Source organism: Cinclus cinclus, chromosome 3 (assembly GCF_963662255.1).
Source record: "Cinclus cinclus chromosome 3, bCinCin1.1, whole genome shotgun sequence".
Lineage (NCBI taxonomy): Eukaryota > Metazoa > Chordata > Aves > Passeriformes > Cinclidae > Cinclus > Cinclus cinclus.
Window position 1 is genome coordinate 84,943,455 of NC_085048.1, and position 21,160 is coordinate 84,964,614.

Below are 21,160 nucleotides of genomic sequence, written 5' to 3' on the forward strand. Positions count from 1 at the left end.
AGTGCTCAGTCTTATTTGAATGTTATGCTTCTCTGCATGGTGGAGAAGCCTATTAGGGCTGCCATAAGGAGATCATGGGAGTTGAGTGGGCAGACAACAGGGAGAGGCCACCTTTCACTGCCAGCTCTCACTCTACTGCCTTTAATATGCTCACTTGTTATGAGCATTTTCAATCCTCCTGCAACCCCTTGTGCTTGAGAAATGTGCTTCTTCTGCAGGAGCCTTGCTAGGCATTTTTGCTGCTGCTGCCAAGTTTTATAGCCTTATTTATAGCTATGACCTTGATTAGCAGTGATTTCACATAATTTTATGAGATCTTATCAGCTGGCTGTGAACATACTCATGGCTGCTTGGTTTATGCTGTTCAGCATGCATTCAGATTGGGTTCCTTCCTGCATTTTTACATGATGGGCCCGGTGGACTTGGATTAAATATGCTGCTACTCAGCGAGGTTTATTTTAAATCAAAAATTTCACCGAGCCTCCCTATGTTTTGGATTAACTGCTGTGTTTAAAGTCCCCAGTCTCTAGGAAAAAAAAAAACAAAAACCAAAAAACCAAAAAACAACAACATTCTACTGACCACAGTGCTGTAGGGCAGAAAAGGAAGTGAATTAATGTGATTCTCTAGCCTCCCAACCTAAATTCCTTGTGTCTCCATGTGAGAGTAATCTCTTGTGTTTTTATCAGGATCACTACTCAGCTGGGAATTACATCAAAAGGATTCAAGAAACTCTTGATATTCTGCACAAGGAGGCAAGTACTGTGAAGTTCTCTCAGCATTCTAGCTCACACTGAGACATGACTGACTGATGCTAGCTCTTCTGTTTATTTGATTTTGTGGGGGGTTTTCGCATTCTGGTACCAAACATGCTGTTGACTTCTACAAAAAGGAATTTTCTTTTGTTTTGCCTATCTGCAGTAGTGAGATGCAGTCTGAAATGGTAGATAGAAACACTGAGCTATGGTGAGGGAAAAGAATCAGAAGCTGAGTTGGGGGAGTTTGGTGGAAGATTTGTTGTTTTTTCATTATTTTATTTTTTTTTAATCCTTTCAGTGGTGGAGAAAGGGAAGAGATGTCAAATGGCTGGACTTTGGGTTAAAATAAATGTTCTGCGGGTTGTGTAACCGGTTTCTTCTAAGCCAAAGTCTGACTTATCTTTCAGGTTCCAAAAGCTCTAGTGAGTTTGGTTGATGTGGTGGACATCCTCCCTCTGAGACAGTTATTTGTGGACCCTCCAGTTCAGTGCCCCACTTACTTGGCAGAGTAAGGCTTGTTTGACTTCCTTTTGTCCTGTTTGTTTTCTTATTCCATGCTTCTCTCATAATTTGAGCTGATGTTTAAAGGTAGCAGCACAGTCCTGTGGACTTCCTTCCCATGCAGTGCTGACATCAGCCTGCCTGATGGCATTTCCTTCTCTTGGCTTTGACCTAAGTGTTTTCCATATCTAGATCTGTACATAATGTACACCTCAAAGGCTAGGGTTAAAGTTTCTGAAGCAGGGTTCTTCAAGATGGGGTTAAAGTGCACAGACAGTTAGATTTGCAGGCCTTTTTTTGCAGGAACATAACGTATTTGAGGAGTAGACAAGTTTCCCGTTTCAGAGGCTTTAATGCAATGGGTAATTTGCACTGTTTGCTGACCTTTCAGACAGAGACAAATTCTCTGTCTTGGGAATGAAAAAGGAATTGTTGGTTGGAAAGGTATCAGCTCATAAGTAAAACAGGCAGTACATTTCAGAGACCTGTTTTCTAGCTCCCCAGGAGCTCTGGCGTGCACCTCTGTCAGTCTGCAGGGTTTTTGGATGCCAGTGTGTAATTAATGAAACACACTACCCTCTGTGCACTCCTTCAATATATCTGGCTGTGAAACCAAAATAACTTAAAGTAGTGTCATTCATGTGAAATAGAAAACAAAATTAAGATTTGAAATTACAGTAGCCAGGACAATATGATGTTTTCACAAAAACATAATTGTACAGATTCCCTTATTATATCCATGTTGTGAGGGCATTGGATGACAAAGGGTGGCATCTGCATTATCAGATGTTTAACTCTTTCTATTCCTGTTTTCTCCTCTGATTTCCCCCACAGTTATCTGTGTAGCTGTGTTCTCACAGGAGAAGAAAACTCAGAAAATTTAATGATGGTGAGGGATGCCATCAAAGCTTACCAGGTATGACTATTAAGAGTGGTACAGTTTATTTCTAATAGAGGAGAGCTCTTGATTACCAAGCAACATATCATATCCATATTTTACCCAACTCAGCAGAAGCTCACTTGATGCTATCCAAACCCATCATGTGACAAAACTAGCAGCAGAGGTCTTCAGAAAAAATATGTTTCTTAGTAGAGCTTAATCAGTGGGAGTTTAGTCACCAAAACCCTGTCCCTGGTAAACAGTTTCAATATTGTGTTCCAGCCTTCTCAGCCCCTTTGCAGCACCTCAGCCCTCTTTTGCCAATGTCTGTGGCTATTTAAGTTCACAAGTAAAACTTCCTTTTGATTCAAGTGCTTTCAGAAAACCCAAGCAAAGAAAATAGTTATGATGCAGAGATGTTGTTGAAGTATTGCTGGTGGTTTTCTGTTTCTTGCAGCTTGGCATTCAGAGGCTGATAGAGTCTGGCAGATATGACACTCATGAAAATTTCACAGTGGTCATCCAGCCTTTCCTCCAAAATCTGGAGACTCCTCTTGATCAGGTATGATCTGAAGGTGATTTCTCCATTTAAAGGACTGTGGATGTGTATCTTACCTATAGAGGCTGTATTCAAAATAGTTTTACTTCGTTCTGTGCTTTTCTTATGAGAAGTTGCTGCTTTTTGGTATAGTACAACAGATTTCTTCATATAGTGACCAGTTCTTAGTTGTATGTATTCTTCTGTCAGTATCAATTACTGTTTTGGAAAATGAGTCAAAACCTGATTTAAGAAGTTTCTTTGTGTATGTTTTTTAAAGTATATAAATATTTTTCTTCCTGAAAATACAACATGATTAATAAAAGACCAAGTTATAAAGTTACATTTCTTAAATCAAAATAAGAATGCTCAGTGGGGACTATGGCAGCAGCTCCCCTTTGTGCCACATAACTAATTTTTCTGTGTCTAACAGAAAGAGACATTTACCTATGATCTCCTGGAAGTAGTGTTATGTAGTGCATATGTATATGTTGATGTATATTTCAGTTCCTTGCATGGCAAGTTCCAGTCAGCTGTAAATATAGGAAAAGACTCAAACTTTCCTTAAAGCTGAAAATATTTTCACCTGGAGTTAAGAGGAGATGGAGTAAAATATTGAGCAAGGATTGCTCTGATGTCATTGAACTGGACTGATTCTGAAAATGTTCCCAATAGCTGGTGAAAGTTAAAAGTCAAGATGCTGCTACAGACAAATTTGGAAAACTGGCTGAAAGCTTCATAGGCCTTTTTTTGTTTGTTTGTTTGTGCGTGAAGCTGGTGCTCATGAAAAGTCATCCCTAGGGACTTTGGTACTGAGGGTAGGGAACACAAATTAAAACAGAAGAAGCAAAATATTTTAAAATTTCTTTTTCTTGTATTCTCACAAGCATTAGTTCAGATTTTAAGACATTCAGGATCTTTCTTAATTTCTTATCTCACACAACATTCAGACGAAAACTCTGTCTCTAAACATGGCAAAAGACATGATGTAAATTTTGGTAGTAGTACTCTAAAAAAACAAGCCCAACCACACTGAAAAAAACCCCTGCTCCAGTTTTGAGGAAGAACTACTCTGACCAAAAACAAGTTGTTTCAGTCATGTGTGACCCTAATCTCAGTATTCATGTGACAGACAAGATACCTAAGTTTCCAAACTCCATTTCCTTCAGATCCTCCAGTACCTGTATTAACCCTGTATTAAAATACAGCTTTATTCAGGAAGACTGGTCTGGTGTGCTTGACCAATCTGGCTGCCTTCCATCAAATACTTACTTGTCTCTTGATCCTTTCAAAACTCAGCTGTGCAGAAGGTACTGAAGAGCATGTTACCTATGGTTCCAATTCTAATGACTACTGGAACCAAGGAGAGAAACTCATCCTTATTGCAGAACCTGAAGATAGGTCTGCCCATGGAGGCACATAATCATCTCTAGCTAAGTGTTTCTGGTAGTTCATGAGTCTGCTGAAGTACAATTTGTATTGGCAGATATCAGGAGCCTTTCTACAATGCAGCAGGGAGAACAAGTAACATGAATCTCTCTTTACTGGTTCTGATTTGGCCTTGGCAACTCCAAATTGGAAGCGTGGGGATGTTTCCACTCTCAGATGTCCTTTATGCTTTTATTTGTAGGATGGGAATCCAGATGTCTCCTACTTTGCTCCTGACTGCTTCCATCCAAGCCAGAAAGGCCATTCTCAGCTTGCCAAGGCTCTGTGGAATGCTGTGGTAAGGTGACAGGCTCTGCATGTAACGAGATCTTTACCTAGACCTGACTACCATTAAAATATCTTCGTAATAAGCATTACAATTAAGGCCTGAATAATGCTGGACCTTGTGTTTGTCTCTCCTTAACTAATTAAATACCCTCTGGCTTTGGCACTGCTCTCTGCCTAGAATCCATTGTTTCTTGAAGTGTTTGGTGAGGAGAGTGGTGCTGCAAGTGCATGATCAGTCATTTTGTGACTTCAGCTGAGCAACATCAAGTCTTCATCCATTTTTATGCAAGGCAGGATAGCATTCAATAAGGATGATGTTTCTTTGGGCTGCTATGGGAAACCACCAAATAAAGAATTGTAACTGCATATGTCAATTTAAAATGGATTACTTAGAAGTTTGTTTTAAATCTGTGTGTTGTTAATGTCTCATTAGGAATTAAAGTGGCTTTAATTCAGTTCAGTTTTACTACTTTTGGAAATGAGTAAAGCTCAATAAAGATGAGTCACTAAAGATTGTTTAAGCAAACCCATTTTACTTAGCATTGCTGTGCAGGAGTACCCAGCAGTCAGAGGCAGTATCTTGGATCCTGAATAGTGACTTCCATATACTTTGGAGTAATATTTTAACAGCTGACATGATTGCTTGCAATCATTAAGCAGTACCTCTAATTAGATTTGGTATTATCTTCTATACATAAACAACCTTTTGTTGGAGATGCCATCATGCAGCTTAGCTATAAAAAATTGAGGGACTCTCAACATCTTTTATGCAGGAGAAGAAAGTTTATGACCTTGCCTTCTGGAAAAATTCCAAGGTACTTCATGTGCCTGCCAAAATCCTCCAGGAGTTTAAACTGATCCACTGTAGCTTTCCACTTCCCATTTTAAGCTTCTTTCTAGAGCTGCTCTTTTGTTTTGCGGTTGCCATGTTCTTTCTGAGAAGTAGATACATATCAGCCTTGGCTGTAAATCTAGGTCTGCAAATACAGGCATCTTTATATAGATTTGAAAGGTACATTTATGTTGGAGGTTTTTTGATTAGAATTGTTATACAAATTTAAGATGAGCTGACATGGTTAAAAAGTGGGTTCTTTTGTCTTTGTTTCTAGTTACAGCCTGTAGGCCAGAAAGCTGACTCGTTTGATTTCTCAGCTGACATCGTCCTTGGCTGTCCAGCTCAGGTAAACATATTCACATTTTGGAAGCTGGCTATCAGTAGGCTGTGCTGCTTGTGCTTGCTGCAGAGAGCAGGGATTGGGTATATCTGGAATAAGTTTGCTTAAAGCTTTGTTCTGTGTACCTCTGAGTGAGCAGGTGTTCTCATACACCTGTGCTGGTGTCCCATGGCCATTTTGCTGTGCTGTGAATACTGATTGGCAACATGTTGATTTGTGTGTTTGCAGTTGCAGTAGAGTTTGTTTTTTGATGTTTGTGAAGTACAGAGGCAGCTCAAACAGCAAACAACAGAATACACTGCATTAACTTTCCCATCAGAATCAATGAGGTTTGGGCACCACAGCAGCTTTGAAAACCCAGAATCTGTTGTCTCTTGGATTAGTGGCAGGTTGGTTTTCCTGGCCTGATCCATAAGAGGAATACGTCAGACTCTTTGGAAGCTGCTTCTGCAGTTACAAAAACAAGCTGCTGAACTTGCAGGAGAGTTGCTAGGTACCAGCACGTGGGAATGACTGCTGCAGGCAGCAGTAATTGGCTCCCATTCTTCAGCAGTTTCAACAAGAAGGCCAAAAAACTGAATAGACCAGAAAGCTGAGTTCTGACTTCTCTTAGTTCTGGAGACAGGCATTCAAGTACATGAGGCTTTTGTCCATATTGTGTTCATCCTGTCAGATGAGGAAAATCTGCTGAGTTATTAACCAACATGTTTCAGAAGTCCTCAGATTTGTTCAAATTGATCCTATTTCATTTACCCAGCATTCTTTCCAAGCATCTTAAATGAACCCAGCAACTTCTTCAGTGCCAAATAATGTGGATTTTATATTTCTTTCCCTTCCGTCACTCTATTCAAAGATGCTGTTTTTCAGAAGTAGGCAAAGAAAAGTTTTATATTCCTTGAAAACATGTATGGCCATTTTTTTTGCAGAAATGGTAAGTCTTTAGTAAGCCTAAGTGCTATGAAAAGGTTATTGGTAGAAGTGGCAGTATCCATGGAAAATTATTTGGCAACCTTAAATACAATAAAAGCCTGCCCTCTAATTTTAGTGCTTTTAAAGACTTCCTTATGCAGATGCCAGAGTTTCTGTTGATTGAAGTGAGTGAGCCTCCAGTTGAATTTTTTTAGCCTATATGGTGTGCATGTCTTCCTGAATGCATGCTGCATTAGTAGGGGATGAAAATGATGATGAAATTTCTACAGCCTCCCTTGGAGGGAAGAATGATCTTTTTAGTAAACAATCTTTCATCTCCCTGCTGCTGACACAGAAGATCTGCCCAGGTTTGTCTAGATTGTACATCAGTGCCTTTTGAAAGGACCAAACCTCTAATGAAGTCTGATTGGAATGTTAAGAGAGGAAAATGTTAAACTGCAATTTGCATCTGGCATATGTAATCTTTGTTATAAGGTACTAAACACAAATTTTATTAATTTTAAGGAAGGAGCATGGTTTCAAAGTCCAGATTCCAATTTTATAGTTTAGGCAATTACTTTCTTAGTTATATGATACCTTGATGTCACTTGCTGTTGGTTTGTGCCATGTGCTTAGTGCCTAGTTTCCCTTATTTCTTTTGTTTTGTTTCCTCTTTCTCCAGAACAGTCCCTTCCTGGGAACGTACAGGAATAGCAACTACACACCTGTGGAGCCCACTAGAGAGCCAATAGAGGTAATTGTTGCACCTTCTGCTGCATTTTAGGCAAACTATGCAAAGCTGCATCTCATCTCTTAACACATCATCCTGAATTTATAGATTACATGAACTGTTACCAGTTTTTGCAAAGAGAATTCTGCCTTGCATTGCACTTCTAATTGTGTAAACATATGTTTTCCTAAAAGCCAAACAAAATTAATTATATTTTGTGTAATTGTATTAAAACTGTAACCAAAGTAAGGAACCTAGAATACATAATTAATTCAGATAACAAGTTCCTCACAGTATGGAGAAGCTATCTTAGAGTCCTGATCCCTAAATAATCTGAAGAAGGTTTAGGTATTCTGCTCTGGAGGCACTGTTCTTCCTTACACTCAAGTAAGTTAACCTATAGAGGGCAGTCACCTTTACATATTGGATGTGTGACCCTATACAAAGGTGACAGGAATCCCATTTTCCAAGGGACTTAATTTCCACCATGACTGAGCAACTATCACGAGATAGTTGCATGCAGAAACAGATATTGTATGTAGGACTTGAAGAAATGAAGCAGTTATTTGCTTGGCAGTCAAAATGGACTGGGTTAGTTTGATATACTGGGGGTGCTCATGACTAACCCAATTATCAAAATCTTTGTGTGCCATGAGGGTCACAAAGAGCAGCAGTTACTGTCTTAGCAAGTCATAGTTTGCAGGACTGAAATAGGATTTTTATCAGTAGAGCTAGAGCTATATTTTATTAAGTAACTCTTGGACTTCCACTGAATTTCAATGGCAACAGCTTTTGAAGTGATAAAGGAAAGAAGTAGAGAGAGGGTAAAGCAGCACTTTCTGATCTAAAAATAAGCCTGTCTGTCCTTCCTAGCCTCTGAAACCAGACTTTAATGGTTGATAGTGGAGCTTGTTGCAACGTTTTTTTTACAAGAGCAGATTAGTTTGTTGTGATGTTTTTTAACTTTTGTTTTTGCTTTCTGAAGACCACTGCTTCATGTACTTTTACTATGATAGAATTGTGCAGTCACAGAATAACTGAGGTTAGAAGGGGCCTCAGGACATCCCTAGCCTGATCTGCTTCTAGCAGGGCTGGCTCTTCAATGCACACAGCTGTCATTGCTCTTGCAAGGGCTGCCCACTGTAACAATTTTAGTTTTTCCCTTGCTTCCTTCTTGGCTAATATGGTTACTTGTTACCAAAAAGCAGGGGGGAGACATTCATCAGCTCTCTCTGCTGCTGAGCTAAGGAGTTCTGCAATGTGTATTTGTTTCAGTACCTTCAATTGGTAGAATATAGATAACAGCTATTATGTGGCCTAAAATGCATGGTAAAGTACAATTATTTAGAGCTTGACAGTTTTCTTTACTGGAACTTTTAATGCTTTGAAGTTTTTTTCAAATTTTACATTCAGTAAAAGCAAGTAATTTTTGAAAGTTTCTAGGGAAAGAATAGGTTCCTGGCATGGTACATGGGAAACAATAATATAATAATAGAATATATAAGGTTGTTCCTATGCTTACCCACTCTTCTAGTGAACAAACTTTATCTAATATCCAACCTGAACCTTTCCTGATGCAACTTGAGTCCATTTCCCCTTGTTTCTTCATTGGTTGCCAGGGAGAAGAGGTAGACTCATCACACTTCCTTTCATGCAGTGGTAGAGTGATAAGGTCACCCCTGAGCCTCCCTTTCTCCAGGCTAAACAACCCCAGCTCCCTCAGCTGCTCCTCATAGGACTTATGCTCAAACCCTTCACCAGCTAATATAGTAATACATTAATAATATAGTACATGAATATAACATGGCAAGTTTTCAGGGGATTTTATTGTTGATTTTTCCTTGCTTTTACCTATGATATCTTTGGAGATTAGAGCAAGATTTCAAACCTGGAGAACTCACATTGTAGGTCAAGGACAAAATTTCTAGGCAGCGGAGAGGGAAAAAATAATCATCCTTATGGAACTTTGTCATAAGTAGTATTTCAAGATTAAATGTTTTGCCTTTGGAAAAGTTGTATGCTTTGGCTAGAAAATGTCATCACAAGTAATTGTTGTTCAGATAGTATTCCACAGAGTAAAAGGTGTAAAAGACTGTTGAGCTACATAGGCACCAAACTGGGATCTATGTTTTAACTTGGCTTTGCCCTTCACTGTACAACAAAACCATGTATGAATTTCACATTATCTTTTAGTTACAAGATGAACCAATTTTTTTAACTTCGCATTTCAGAACTGGGGCAGTGAACTATCATGTCCTGGTCATAATCCATCCAGTCGTGTCCCAACATCAGGTGAGAAGGAACTCCTAACCTAAAATCACACATCGGAAAAATTTCATCTTTTGTTTCTAAAAAAATAAGATGTTGAAATTGCATCCTAGATAGAAAATAAACAATAAAAGCTGATATATTTAACAGCAGAGGGAGGAAGTCTGTCTCGCCATTCACAGTAAGCTCTGCATGACAGCAGGTATGTCTCTGTGGATAAATGTGATCACATTTATTGTATGCATGTATCATATACATCATACAACGTGGCAGATTGAAATTGCCCGGGAGGGTTAGTGACTTAGCAGGTTGGAATGTCCTCTGATAAGAAGTGTGGTGCAAATGCTGTGTGTAGTGTGAAGATTTTACAGTGAGATTTTTTAATAGGAAATTATGATCTGTGACCCAAACCTGTAAGCCAATTAAAAGAGATTGAATGTATGCCTCTGTAAATATATCTAGTCTGTTTTCATTTTTTTTTACCTAAACTGTTTTAAGTACCACTTCTTTCCATGTTAGTGTAATACACAGTTGTGATTGAAGGCAAGAAGTTATTCACTTTGCCTAGGTGACACAAAGAACCTAAAGCTTCTTCTACCTTGAAAGTCTGCAAAAATGCCATTGGATTGGAACCTAAGACTTGCGTGTTTATTCTATTAAACAGTGTTTTGTCAGTTATCAGCAATCCTTTTTTTATTGTCCTACTCCTTTTCAGTACATGAGCTACAGCCTGGTGACATCAAAGCCATAGGAGCACTTGGAGATTCCTTGACTGTGAGTACTGTTGTATTCCCACATTTGGAATGAGAAGAGCAGTTGTGTATTTCAACCCAGATGTTGTCACATCAGGCATCATCAGATAGAAAACAAATTGCTTTGACTTGGCAAAGCAAAACCCATCTACCTGGTTCCCTTTGCAAAGAAATAGCCTGCAGGGATATGAGTGACACTGGCAATTGTGTAATCCAGTAATGAGTAATTAAGGCCAGGACAGAAATAGGATCCCATTCTCTGTTGCATACGGTTTATTCAAGTGTTTTTGAAAATGAAAGTGGATGTCTTTTAGGAATAATCTCTTCTGACATTAAAAAAAGAAGCGAAAGCAGTTGATATTTTTGAAGCAAGAAGACGTTTTGCTGAAAACGCCCGTGGAATCAATTGATTGCAAAATGAAGTGCTTCCCCCTTGAGATAATTGTGATACTTCTGTATTTCAGAGTTTTGCTTTCAGATTTTGCTTCCTGGTTAGATATCTTCCAGTTAAAGCTCTGATGTATTTCAAGTACTAAGAAATGGAGGTTTTTTAAAAAAAAAGTAAACACAAAAAAAAATGTGGGGGGGAACCCCAGAGAAGAATAGCAGGGAATACTGCAGATCGACACTGAAGTTTTTTGAGAAAAAGTTCTAGAATTACACAGCGCTACAGAATTGTTCTGGCATGGAATAAAAGCAAACATTTACATCAACAGTTCCCATGAATTCTAACTCCTGAACTGAACCAGTGCTCATTCTAGCAGCTTCTGTTCCTGTTGCATTCAGAGGGACTTGAAGGGTCTGAAGCCCTTAAATGATCAGGCTTATCTTACAGGCAGGTGTGCATGTCTTCATTATGCATTATGGACCTTCTCATTAGCTCTGAAACTGATTTTGTTTGACCTGATGTAATCCTGGCTTTCTGCCTGCTGCAAAACTCTGAGCTTTGCTTGGAAGAAATCAGTAAAGCACTATGAGTTTCACTCCTATCCACTGCCATGACTCTTAAAATTAATTGCTTTATTTTCTTCCCCACATCAAATGCTAGGTATGCGCACTAGCACATATCTCTTAACTTCAAAATATTAGTTCTTTTGATATATGAAATATCTCAGAAAGCCCCAGTCATAGGGGCCAGATTATGTTGCTTGAGGTCTGTGTCTCAAGAGCTGCACAAGGCAAATTCTCATAATGCCATTATTCATGCAGTTCCTACCAGTTGCCACTGCCCCAGCAAGGTGTGTTTGGGGGTTTTCTGGCCCCTCAAAATAAATCACTTAAAAGCTGGCAGAGTGTTTCCCACGTGTGTAGACATACACCTCCCACAGCAGCTACACATGCTTTGTATGGCGTAACCATCCTTGGCACAGGGGGACTGCAGCAGCAAAGCCCACAAAGGCATGGACTGTCTTCCTCCCAAGACCCCTGAATGCAGTCTGTGTTTATGGCTGAGTTGATGCCATGGCTTTTTGAAAAATACAAAATCAGGTGAGACCACTGAAAAACTGTAAAGCTGCAGAAGAACCCCTTCTCATGCTTGCTGCCCTGAATAAGAGTCAGGGTACTGACCTTGCTATAGGTCTGTCCCCATCCTGTGTGCTACTCAAATTCAGCACAGAGGTCTTTGTTCTGATGGCTTTATCTATTTAATTTTGAAGGATATGAAAGTTCACAGTGCAGGAAGAAAGGCTGTCTCAATCTAGATACAGTTGGAGATTAATGAAACATTGAGCAATTTAGTCATGTCACTAGTTAGAATTCATCTGTCTGACTTCTCTAGCACCAATGCACAGTGGAATCAATAGACGCACCAATATGCTTATCTATACTGGCAAAAAAAAAATCCTGTCTGCACCTCATCAAGTCTGTGTGTTAAGTAGCAGACTGGATCCAGGATAGGAAAAATGGATTGTACACCAAAGATTTGTTTTCTTGGCAGATTAAAAAGCAGCTCCTCTGATTTATGTGCAGTTAAAACTTGATAGGGAATTTTCATCACTGTTCAGGGCATTTTTCCTGGATTATTAAGTCTCTCAAAATCATCTTTCTTCAGGAAATGCCAGGATGAAGCATTTTCCATTAGAAAAAAATCCAAATAAATGCAAAACTGTTGATGTTAATCTGGGTCCCATTGGGCTTCTTAAGCAGTATGAGTCGCAGCTTTAAAGTCTTATGTCCTTGACCTTACAATCTGGTGTTCACTGGCTGGACTATATCTCTTCTGATGCTCTGTGTCGACTATTTAGATGAGTTCCTTTTGCATATGAGGAGAAGCATGGAAAATGTAAGTGTGGGCGATGCAGGGCTGCCCACAGGCTAGTGTGTGGTGGTGAATAAGGACATGGACCACTTAAGCTAGAACTGGGATATAGCAAAAGCTTGGCTGATGCAGAGTAATATTACCAGAGTAATGTTTCAGCACTTTCAAAATATGATGTGTATCTTACCTAAATTCTTTGGGCTGTTTCTTTCCTTTTAATATTTTATCAATAGTTATTTCCATCTTTTCCAGACTGCAGTAGGAACCAAAGTATCAGACGTACAAACAGACTGGAAGGGACTTTCCTGGAGGTGAGTGAAAATGCTAATTGTTTTTTCCTCTGCTTTTGTCCACACAGTTAAAAGTGTGGGTCACCTGGTTATGCAGATACATTTTTGTATTCATAAATTCAAAGAAAGATGCTGACATCAAGTATTGTTTGGTAAGGATTGGAGGAATCAGGACTGGAAGAGAAAAGTAATGGTTCCTGCATTCTTGCAGGCATGTGGGGTGGGTGGGTTGTGTTTGTTTTAGTGGAATATATATATATATATATATATATATATATAGTTTATTGGTTTGGTTTGGTTTGGTTTTTTGTGTGTGTGTGTGTGTTAACTGACCTGACTAGTACAAGCGTGGTCCTGTGTCACAGCACCTTTTAGCCTTTTACTAGTCTCTCTGGATCTTATTCAAAATGTTGCTGAGATTATCTACTTCAGTGTCTAATGCTAGAAGGTCTGTGTGAGTGTGGATTGGTGTGAACATGGCAAGAGCCGTGTGTACAAACTCAGTGAAGATGTTCCAAACACCTTTGCTACTGTAAAGTGGGCAAACAATGCACATCCAAGGGTGTGAAGCTCAATATCCATGCTAGAGTGGAAGGAAACTGCCTGCTCCCTATGGGCAGACTTACAATTGAGAACTGTGTGCATGTATACATTGTTCTTTCTGCATCCCTTTGCATGTGTCTGCAGGCATGGATATTTTCAGGAGGGACTGCCACAAGTGGTGTAATAGTGTATTGGCTCTACACAGAGACAAGTTTTGAATAGTAGAGGCAGAGGCTCTACATAATCAGAATTGCAAATAGATAGTCAATGAATACTTAATACAGTCTCTCCTATGCATAACTGCATGCAAATGTAGTTTCAGCAAGGTAAAGTGGAGCAACTTGAGTGAGGAAATATGCCTTTCTGTGATAGGTAGCCCAGCATGTCCATATGAAAAATCAGTTCTCCCAATACGTTCTGTTCCCAGCCTGAAGGCATATCTTCTACCTTAGTCCTGCCCTGCTTTATTTTAATGTGAGTTATCCTTTCTCTACTTTTCCTGAATTCCTGTGGCTTATCTCCTTAATCCTGTTTGAAGCAAGTATTTTGGGAGGGTGGGGTGGTGTTCTTTTCCTTCTTGGGCTGCTACAATAACATATGGTGACAATAAGACAGATGGCTGCAGGATTAACCCTACTGGTTGATTTTGTTTTTTCCCTTTGTAGTAGTGGAGGTGATGAGACCCTGGAGATCCAGGCTACTTTACCCAGTGAGTATCCTGGAAAAGCAAAAGTTGGGCATTACACTGAAAGTCATTTAAGCGGATGCTAGGAAACATCTGGAAATGGTCATTCTCTCCTTCAAAACGGTGGGGATGTCCATCTGTTGTGAGTCTAAGCAGTTCATGTGAGTGAGAGCTGAAATCCAGGCTGACCTGATTAGCTGTAAAGTTGATTCAGTCCCTCCACATCACAGGATATGCATGTGATTGTATCGTCCTTTTGACCAAAAGAATTTGGAGTAAATGTGCTGAAGGTGACAGAGGTTCTGTGCAGACCTGCTCCTCCCTCATTTTGTTTTGTGCTTTCTAGTGGCTGACTGTAATGTCTGTGAACAAATGAAGGGTTATGAAACAATTAGCAGTCTATCTAGCCAGGATTGTTGACAAAGCTATGGTTCTTCCTGATGATTTTAAGTTGCTACTAAGCAGTGGAAAAAGAGATCTAAAAGTACTATAAATATTTGCCCTAGTATTCTGTGTAATTTGGCCTGTAGTTGCCATAGATACCATAAAGTGGTCAATGTGACAATAAATTGGAGGGCACTTGGTTTACAATGACCGCTCTATTTGTATGTGATCCATGCTGTGGAGCAATTTGACAATACCTGGCATTGTTAGCAATAAAATCTGATGTGCTTTGCCTTGACCAGGCATATCACTGTATTTGAAGAAAAATAGAAAGAAGAATTCATTTATGCATTATAAATGGATTTTATTTTATAATGGATTTATGCCTTGACCAGGCATATCACTGTATTTGAAGAAAAATAGAAAGAAGAATTCATTTATGCATTATAAATGGATTTTATATAGAGGTTTCAGACAGCACTATAGATACAGTAACAATAACAGTTTTCAAACATCATGCTTCCCTACTGAAAGTTTCAGTGAAACCTAGAAAAATGAAAAAGATTCACTTCTCTGCCACAGGTAGTATTATCTAGCTGGAGGAGAGAGAGGTAGAGGGCCATATTCCGGGCATCTGCTGCTGGTATGTGAAAGAAAGTAACCACAAATACTCTGACACTTAAATTCAAGACTGGTGATTTGACCAAGACCCACCTATGCATTTCCTGGGCCACCAGGCCCTGACTCCTCAGGCCCATGGAGAGAAATAATTGCAGTGATGAAATTTGGACATTAACTAGATCTTCAAAGCAGGTGTGTCTCTAGCTCCTGTAGTCATAGTGAATGAAAGGAAAACACAGGTCTGTATTCTCACCATTCCATTGGCTCCTGCTTCTGCAGTGAGGCAATGCTGCTGGTTGTAATGTGAATGTTAAACAATGTGTTTTTTCTTTTTAAGATATCTTGAAGAAATTCAATCCGAACCTCTTCGGCTTCTCCACTGGCAATTCTAAGGAAACAGCTGGATTCAACGTTGCAGAGAGAAATGCCACAGCACGGTAGGGACAATCCCAAAGGAGAAAGGCAAAGGATTGAGAAGTGATGAACTGGCAGGTTACCTTTTGTGATGCATGTCAGGGTCGAGCTAATGCTGATGACCTGCTGGTACTCAGCATGTTTCTGTGATCTGATGTTTCTAATTATGAGGTTGGGGGTTTTATTTTTTTAATTCAGTTCGGTGTTTGGGGGATTTATTTGTTATCTTTTTTAATTAGACACAAGCTTCCTTCCTTTATTCAGTTTCTGCCCATAATTTTTGAGACAATGCCTTAGTTATGCTTCTAATTCAAACAGTACCTTTTTCTGCTCAGCCTTCAGTGTACAGGTCCCTAATTCACTATCAGGTGATATCTACAGTGAGGAAAATATTAATCAGCATCTCTTTTATTCCTTGATTTCTAGAGAATGTGTCTGAAAATAGCAAATAGAAGCCCAATGCTACCCTAATGGCATTAAAAATTATCCCTGTTTGCAATGCAAAGGAAAAAAATTTTTAAAAAAAGCAGCTGGGAAATAATTCCTCATCCTGAAGAAAAAAAGTCTTCTAGTCTGTTAACAACCAAAACATGTAAGAATTTGTATGGCTTACACTGTGCCTGCTCCATGAATACTCACAGAATTTGTTCCTAAAACTTTTTTGGGATACCTTTAACAACCATTAAATCTGCTGCAGGAAAGATTTAGGATAACTATCAAAGACTGTATAGCTGCTAAATATTTCATAGGTTCCCTGAGCAAAGCTGACTCAGCGTGATCAGTATGATTCTAGGAATCCAAATAATGTAACTGCATTTGTCTAGTTGCTGGAGAGAGGCAGGGCTTATTAGCTTAAGCAGTCTTTTTCTAGCATATCAGGAGCTCATTTCCAGCTGCTGTCTCAGCATGGTTTCTACTTTGGCCCGTGGATGTTGTATCCTGTCCAGAGCTGGACTGGGACTCTTGAGCCTGGCAGTCCCACAGTGTAAGCACTCTTTTCCAGCCATAGGACAAGCCATAGGAATTTAAGGCCGGATCAGGAAGGCTGGTTTGGTACCCAGCTTCTGTGTCAGCATCAAATGCCCCCACTAGATTTTTGAAGCGAGTTATGCAACTCAATGTCTCTGTGCATCTGGGCATTAGTGCTTTTTCCCAAACAAAATGCACCAAGGCCAACTCTGAGATGGGAAGAACTCATACCAGTTGCCTGCCATTTGGCAGCCATCCCAGCTGAAGCCCTTTCAAATCAGATTATTCACTTCTGCAACTTGTCCTTCAGTGTTTGCTCAGCCTTTTGAGGCATCACTTTCCTTTTACTGATTTCTACTGATCCTGAGATCCCCTGCAATGAGGAGTGGGGATCAAGAAGGTAATGTGCTTTGTTAGCACACATCTAAAATCTTCTGTTCTCTCTCCTAGTGATATGCCAGCCCAAGCACGTGCATTGGTGGAGCTGATGAGAAGCAGCTCAGTAAGTGGGATTTGGGCCACACCTCGGTGGTGCTGCCCTGGTCTCTGGGAGATGACTGTTATTAATGGGATGCTTGAGTCAGGAAAGAAAAGTCCTTGTCTCTGCTGTGCTTTCCAAGGTGAATGTGTCAGATGAATTACCCCTAATGTAGGGTGCCATGCAGCCAGGAGAGGTAAGGATGGTAGTGAGGAACAGGAGAAATCTGAAGGCACTGGTGAGATCACAGGATTGCTTTGTTGAGCAGCAACCTTCAAAGTGAAGGTCATAAAGGCTGAATGTAAAATTGCTGAAGCAGATACCTGCAGACCAACGTGAGTCACAATATCCACAATACTGGGAAGAAGGACTACTAAAGTCTTTGAAGGAGGAAAAGCCCTCTCAAAGTCTGGTTTTGAGCAAGCAAATAATTAATGAGTGACCAGAAACCTCAGGAATGGATGGTTCTCTGTCGTACCATAATATTTTAGACAATTTTAGGGGATCTAGCATTGTGGACCAGTATGCTGTGCCTACTCCACTGAGGGCTACAAAGAGCATCATAAGCAGGGAGGGGAAGAAATCTGAGAAACTCAGCTGCCCTGCTCTGAGTGTTGGTTGAATTTGAGTGGATGGCTGGCTGGGTGTGAGCTGTTGGTCCAGGGAGAGCATTCCCTCTAAGGGAATGGGAGTGCCTGGTGCTCCTTGGCTCAGACTGAATGGGAAAGGAAGGCACTGAATAAGCAGGATTTGTCAAAGCATGTGGCTCTCTATGCCAGAACTCTTGATGGATGCTGCATGCTCACCCCACTGTCAGTTACTCTGCATTACCAATTGTTTGGCAGAGTGAAGGGAGCTGGCATGGCTTTTCAATAGAATATAAGAGGAGACGTTGTCATGCTTTGTTTTATTCACAGCTTTTTATTTTATTTTTTTTAAGGGAGAGGGGTGTGTCCCTGCCATAACATTGCCTCTTCACTAAAGTCTTTCTAAGCAAATTGCTGGTTAAAGAGGAGAATTCAGACCTGTGGGTGATTCCCAGGCCCTCTCTCTATTTGTGGGATTCTTTTGCAGATGTTTGTTATGTAAATGCACTACACTAAAAATAGTTGCCTTTGATTCTTTTCTTTGTACTGAATGTTACAAAATGTTTTGATGAGATCCAGCTCTCAGCAGCGCCTATTGTTAGCTTGTGGTGACGTGGATGCTGCAGCTGCCCTTATATGAGCTCAGTGAAGTCACCAGCCTCCTGGACTCTTCTATTTTAATCCAGCTGTCTGTTCCCTGGGGCACCCCTTGCCCCTCCTGGCCACGGGATAATTCTTGCCCAGCTGGCAGGGATCCCCAGCAGCTCCAGTTCCACAGCTACATGACTCACCCCAGCCTCCACTTCCACAGGGCTTTATCCCCACACTGCCTGCAGTGTGCAGCTATGGCTGGCAAATCTCTCCTGTCCATCCCTGTTCTGAAGCTGACATTCATTTAGGGATGCTTGCTGCCACAGACACATTTCCGTGCTTGGTTACCCTGACAGAGCTTGTCTGCTGAAGGGAATTTCCTTACAGGAGCCAAGGTGAATTGCAGTAGACTAGAAAGCAGCTCAGATTTTCCCCCTGGAGAGATGCTTTTTCTTTTGCCAGCTTAATTCAGCATACCTCCTTTGTTCTGCCCTACTATCTGTGCCCCATTTAGCCCCATTTGTGAATGTTGCCTCCGCATGCCTAAGCAATGGATGCTGCAATCTGTTTCTTTTATTTGCCACTAGAAAATTAACTTCAAGGAAGACTGGAAGCTGATTACCATCCTCATTGGAGGCAGTGACCTATGCCAGTACTGCTTGGACAAGGTTTGTATCTCTGAATTAGGCATGCTCATCCAGGCATTTGGCAGGTGACCAGCCCTGGAAACTAGCCTTTCTCTCTTTCGGGGAGCCAAAGTCCCTCTTTGTTTAAAAAGCACATAGGAGTCCTGCCCCTTTCATCTGTATTGTATCAGAAACAAGTGCACAGCTTTTGATACAGGGGCACTGCAGCTCTGGAGAAATGCATTATTCAAGTACTAGGAACCTGTTCATATTGTACAAAACACAAAGATTAAGCTGAAGAGCTCTCCCTGCTTAACTGGACAAAGTAATCAGTGTGGTGTCTCAGGCATGTTAGAGGGCACAAGTGAACTCTTCTGGAAAACATCTCCATAAAATGACTGAGGATGCCCAATTCTTGCTTCAGAATGGCACCCAAAATAATAACATGAGTTTACAGTGAATAACATGCTTTCTCTTTAGCTGTCAGTGGTCATCCCCTTTGAAGCTGTTCATGTGGCACAGACTGGGGGTCTGTACCCCAGCTTGTTGAAATGACCAGGCACTGTTCTCTGTTTTGCTCTTTCCTTTACAGGGTTGCTGCCTGGAGCTTTTGTCCCCACAGCTACACCTCTATAAATACAGTCACTAAGTTGTTTTGCTTATGGGCTTTGTGGGATGTGACTGCCTTCATATCAGTTTCTCTAAATGGGCTGTTTGAAAAACAAAGATATTGCTCCATTCATAAGGCAAACTGGTCTGCTCTGGGTCCCATAAAAGACAGCAAAAAATTAAAAACATGATCAATGTCATCATTATCAGGGACAGGCTCTACCAAGATACCTCAGGATTTTCTACAGAGATTGGGGGAATATATTAATGGCATAAAAACACAAACAGTATATAACCTCTATAAATGTGTTGGTAAACTCCTTGATCTAGAAATATATTTGCCAACAAAAGAAAAAAGGAGCATCAGCTTGGTATATCTTCTCACATATGACCTTGTTGGTTCCTGAAAAAGACTGACTCAATTTTTTTTTTTTTTTTTTTTTTAACCAGGAAGCCTATTCAGTGCAAAAGTATGTAAAGCACCTTCAGGACACTCTGGATATTTTCTATAAGGAGGTAGGCTTTTAAGATACCCTAGCAAGCTATGTTCCTGGCAAGTACACTGATGTTTTTCTTACCTCTGATAGACTGTCTGTGATTATGTTTCATACAAGGTCATCTTTCAAATAGCTGGAGTCAGACTGTTCTTCAGGGCTGCATTTCAATGACTGTACTAGCTAATGCCCTGAGAAAGAGGGCTGCAGTTTCAGAAAAACTGTGTATTTGACAATATTTATGCTGTGGACCAAACTACCATGACCCTACAGCCAGTTTTCGTGGCTAAACCAACCATAAACAGTTTCATTTACCCTAGAGCAAATGGAAATGTCCCAGGGAGGGAAGCAACATTTTGGCTAGTTTGTACTAGCTGCTGGAATTTTTTTTGGCTGACATCCACTGTATGTCTCCCTCCCCCTCCTTTTATACATCATCCTTGCACATGCCATTGGCTGCAGCCAATGCAGTTTGCACTGACTCCCTGACCTAGAGATGGCACTTCTCGCTCTTTGTAGTGGTATCATGTTCTGTTATTTGTAACATGTCTGTGTGTCTGGTTATTATAATCCTCGCAGCTCCCAAGAGTCTTTATCAACATGGTGGAGATACTAGAGTTCTCTGGACTGCGTCAAATCACAGCAAGCTCTTCAGAGTGTGCTTTGGCAGCAAAGTAAGTGAGCAAAACAGCTCTTTGCCTATGAAGTGATATTTTTTTGGCTCAGTCTCAATTTCTACAGGACATCCACGCCGAGCTTTCCAAGCTAGTTGCATTGCTGCCTTTGCCTGATGCATTATTTCTATTGCTTCCTCCAATACTTCAGCTAAAAAGCATGCACCTGTAGATAGCAGAGTTCTTACCTCCCAGCTGTAAGGCAGCATGACACAGCACAAGTCAATATACGTTTGCTGTACTGCTGAACTTCGAAGGCTTTTTTGCCCAGCCATCTTCTGGTCAGCAGCACAGGCTGACATCCCTGGCTTCTCCCTTTGTATTCAGTGCTGCATTACCCCTGGTGCAGGCTGGGCTGCATACAGCAGAGCACAATCTGGAACTGCTCCTCGCACCTAATGGAGGAGACCAAAATCTTAATTCAAAAAAGGTTGAGAGACTTGTTTTAGAAAGCAGCACTGTCTCTAAAGGCATCAGAATGGACATGAAAAGGCTCTTCAGTCTTGCAGAGAAAGGTATAACAAAGACTGGTAGTTGGAAGGTGATGCCAAATGAATTCAAATTAAGTTAGGCACAGATTTTTAAAAATACAAGTGATTAACTACAGGAACACACTGGAAGGGAAAATAATGAATTGATGATCTTGCTCAATGTCTTAATATTCATCCCAGGCACATTCTTATAAGATGAATTTATGTGAAGCACAAG

At 40.5% G+C, this 21,160-nt stretch overlaps 1 protein-coding gene across 1 annotated transcript in view; it reads left to right on the top strand.

Moving 5' to 3' along the window:
* Nucleotides 1–21,160, top strand: part of PLB1 (phospholipase B1) — a 75,735-nt gene that overhangs the window by 47,185 nt on the left and 7,390 nt on the right. The window contains exons 38-53 of the mRNA XM_062489235.1: nt 690–755; nt 1,166–1,266; nt 2,094–2,175; nt 2,597–2,701; nt 4,308–4,403; nt 5,503–5,574; nt 7,160–7,231; nt 9,439–9,499; nt 10,191–10,249; nt 12,740–12,798; nt 13,986–14,029; nt 15,348–15,447; nt 16,844–16,895; nt 18,637–18,717; nt 19,735–19,800; nt 20,358–20,452. Coding sequence (XP_062345219.1) covers nt 690–755; nt 1,166–1,266; nt 2,094–2,175; nt 2,597–2,701; nt 4,308–4,403; nt 5,503–5,574; nt 7,160–7,231; nt 9,439–9,499; nt 10,191–10,249; nt 12,740–12,798; nt 13,986–14,029; nt 15,348–15,447; nt 16,844–16,895; nt 18,637–18,717; nt 19,735–19,800; nt 20,358–20,452 — 1,211 coding nt within the window. The remainder of the gene's footprint in view (nt 1–689; nt 756–1,165; nt 1,267–2,093; nt 2,176–2,596; nt 2,702–4,307; nt 4,404–5,502; nt 5,575–7,159; nt 7,232–9,438; nt 9,500–10,190; nt 10,250–12,739; nt 12,799–13,985; nt 14,030–15,347; nt 15,448–16,843; nt 16,896–18,636; nt 18,718–19,734; nt 19,801–20,357; nt 20,453–21,160) is intronic.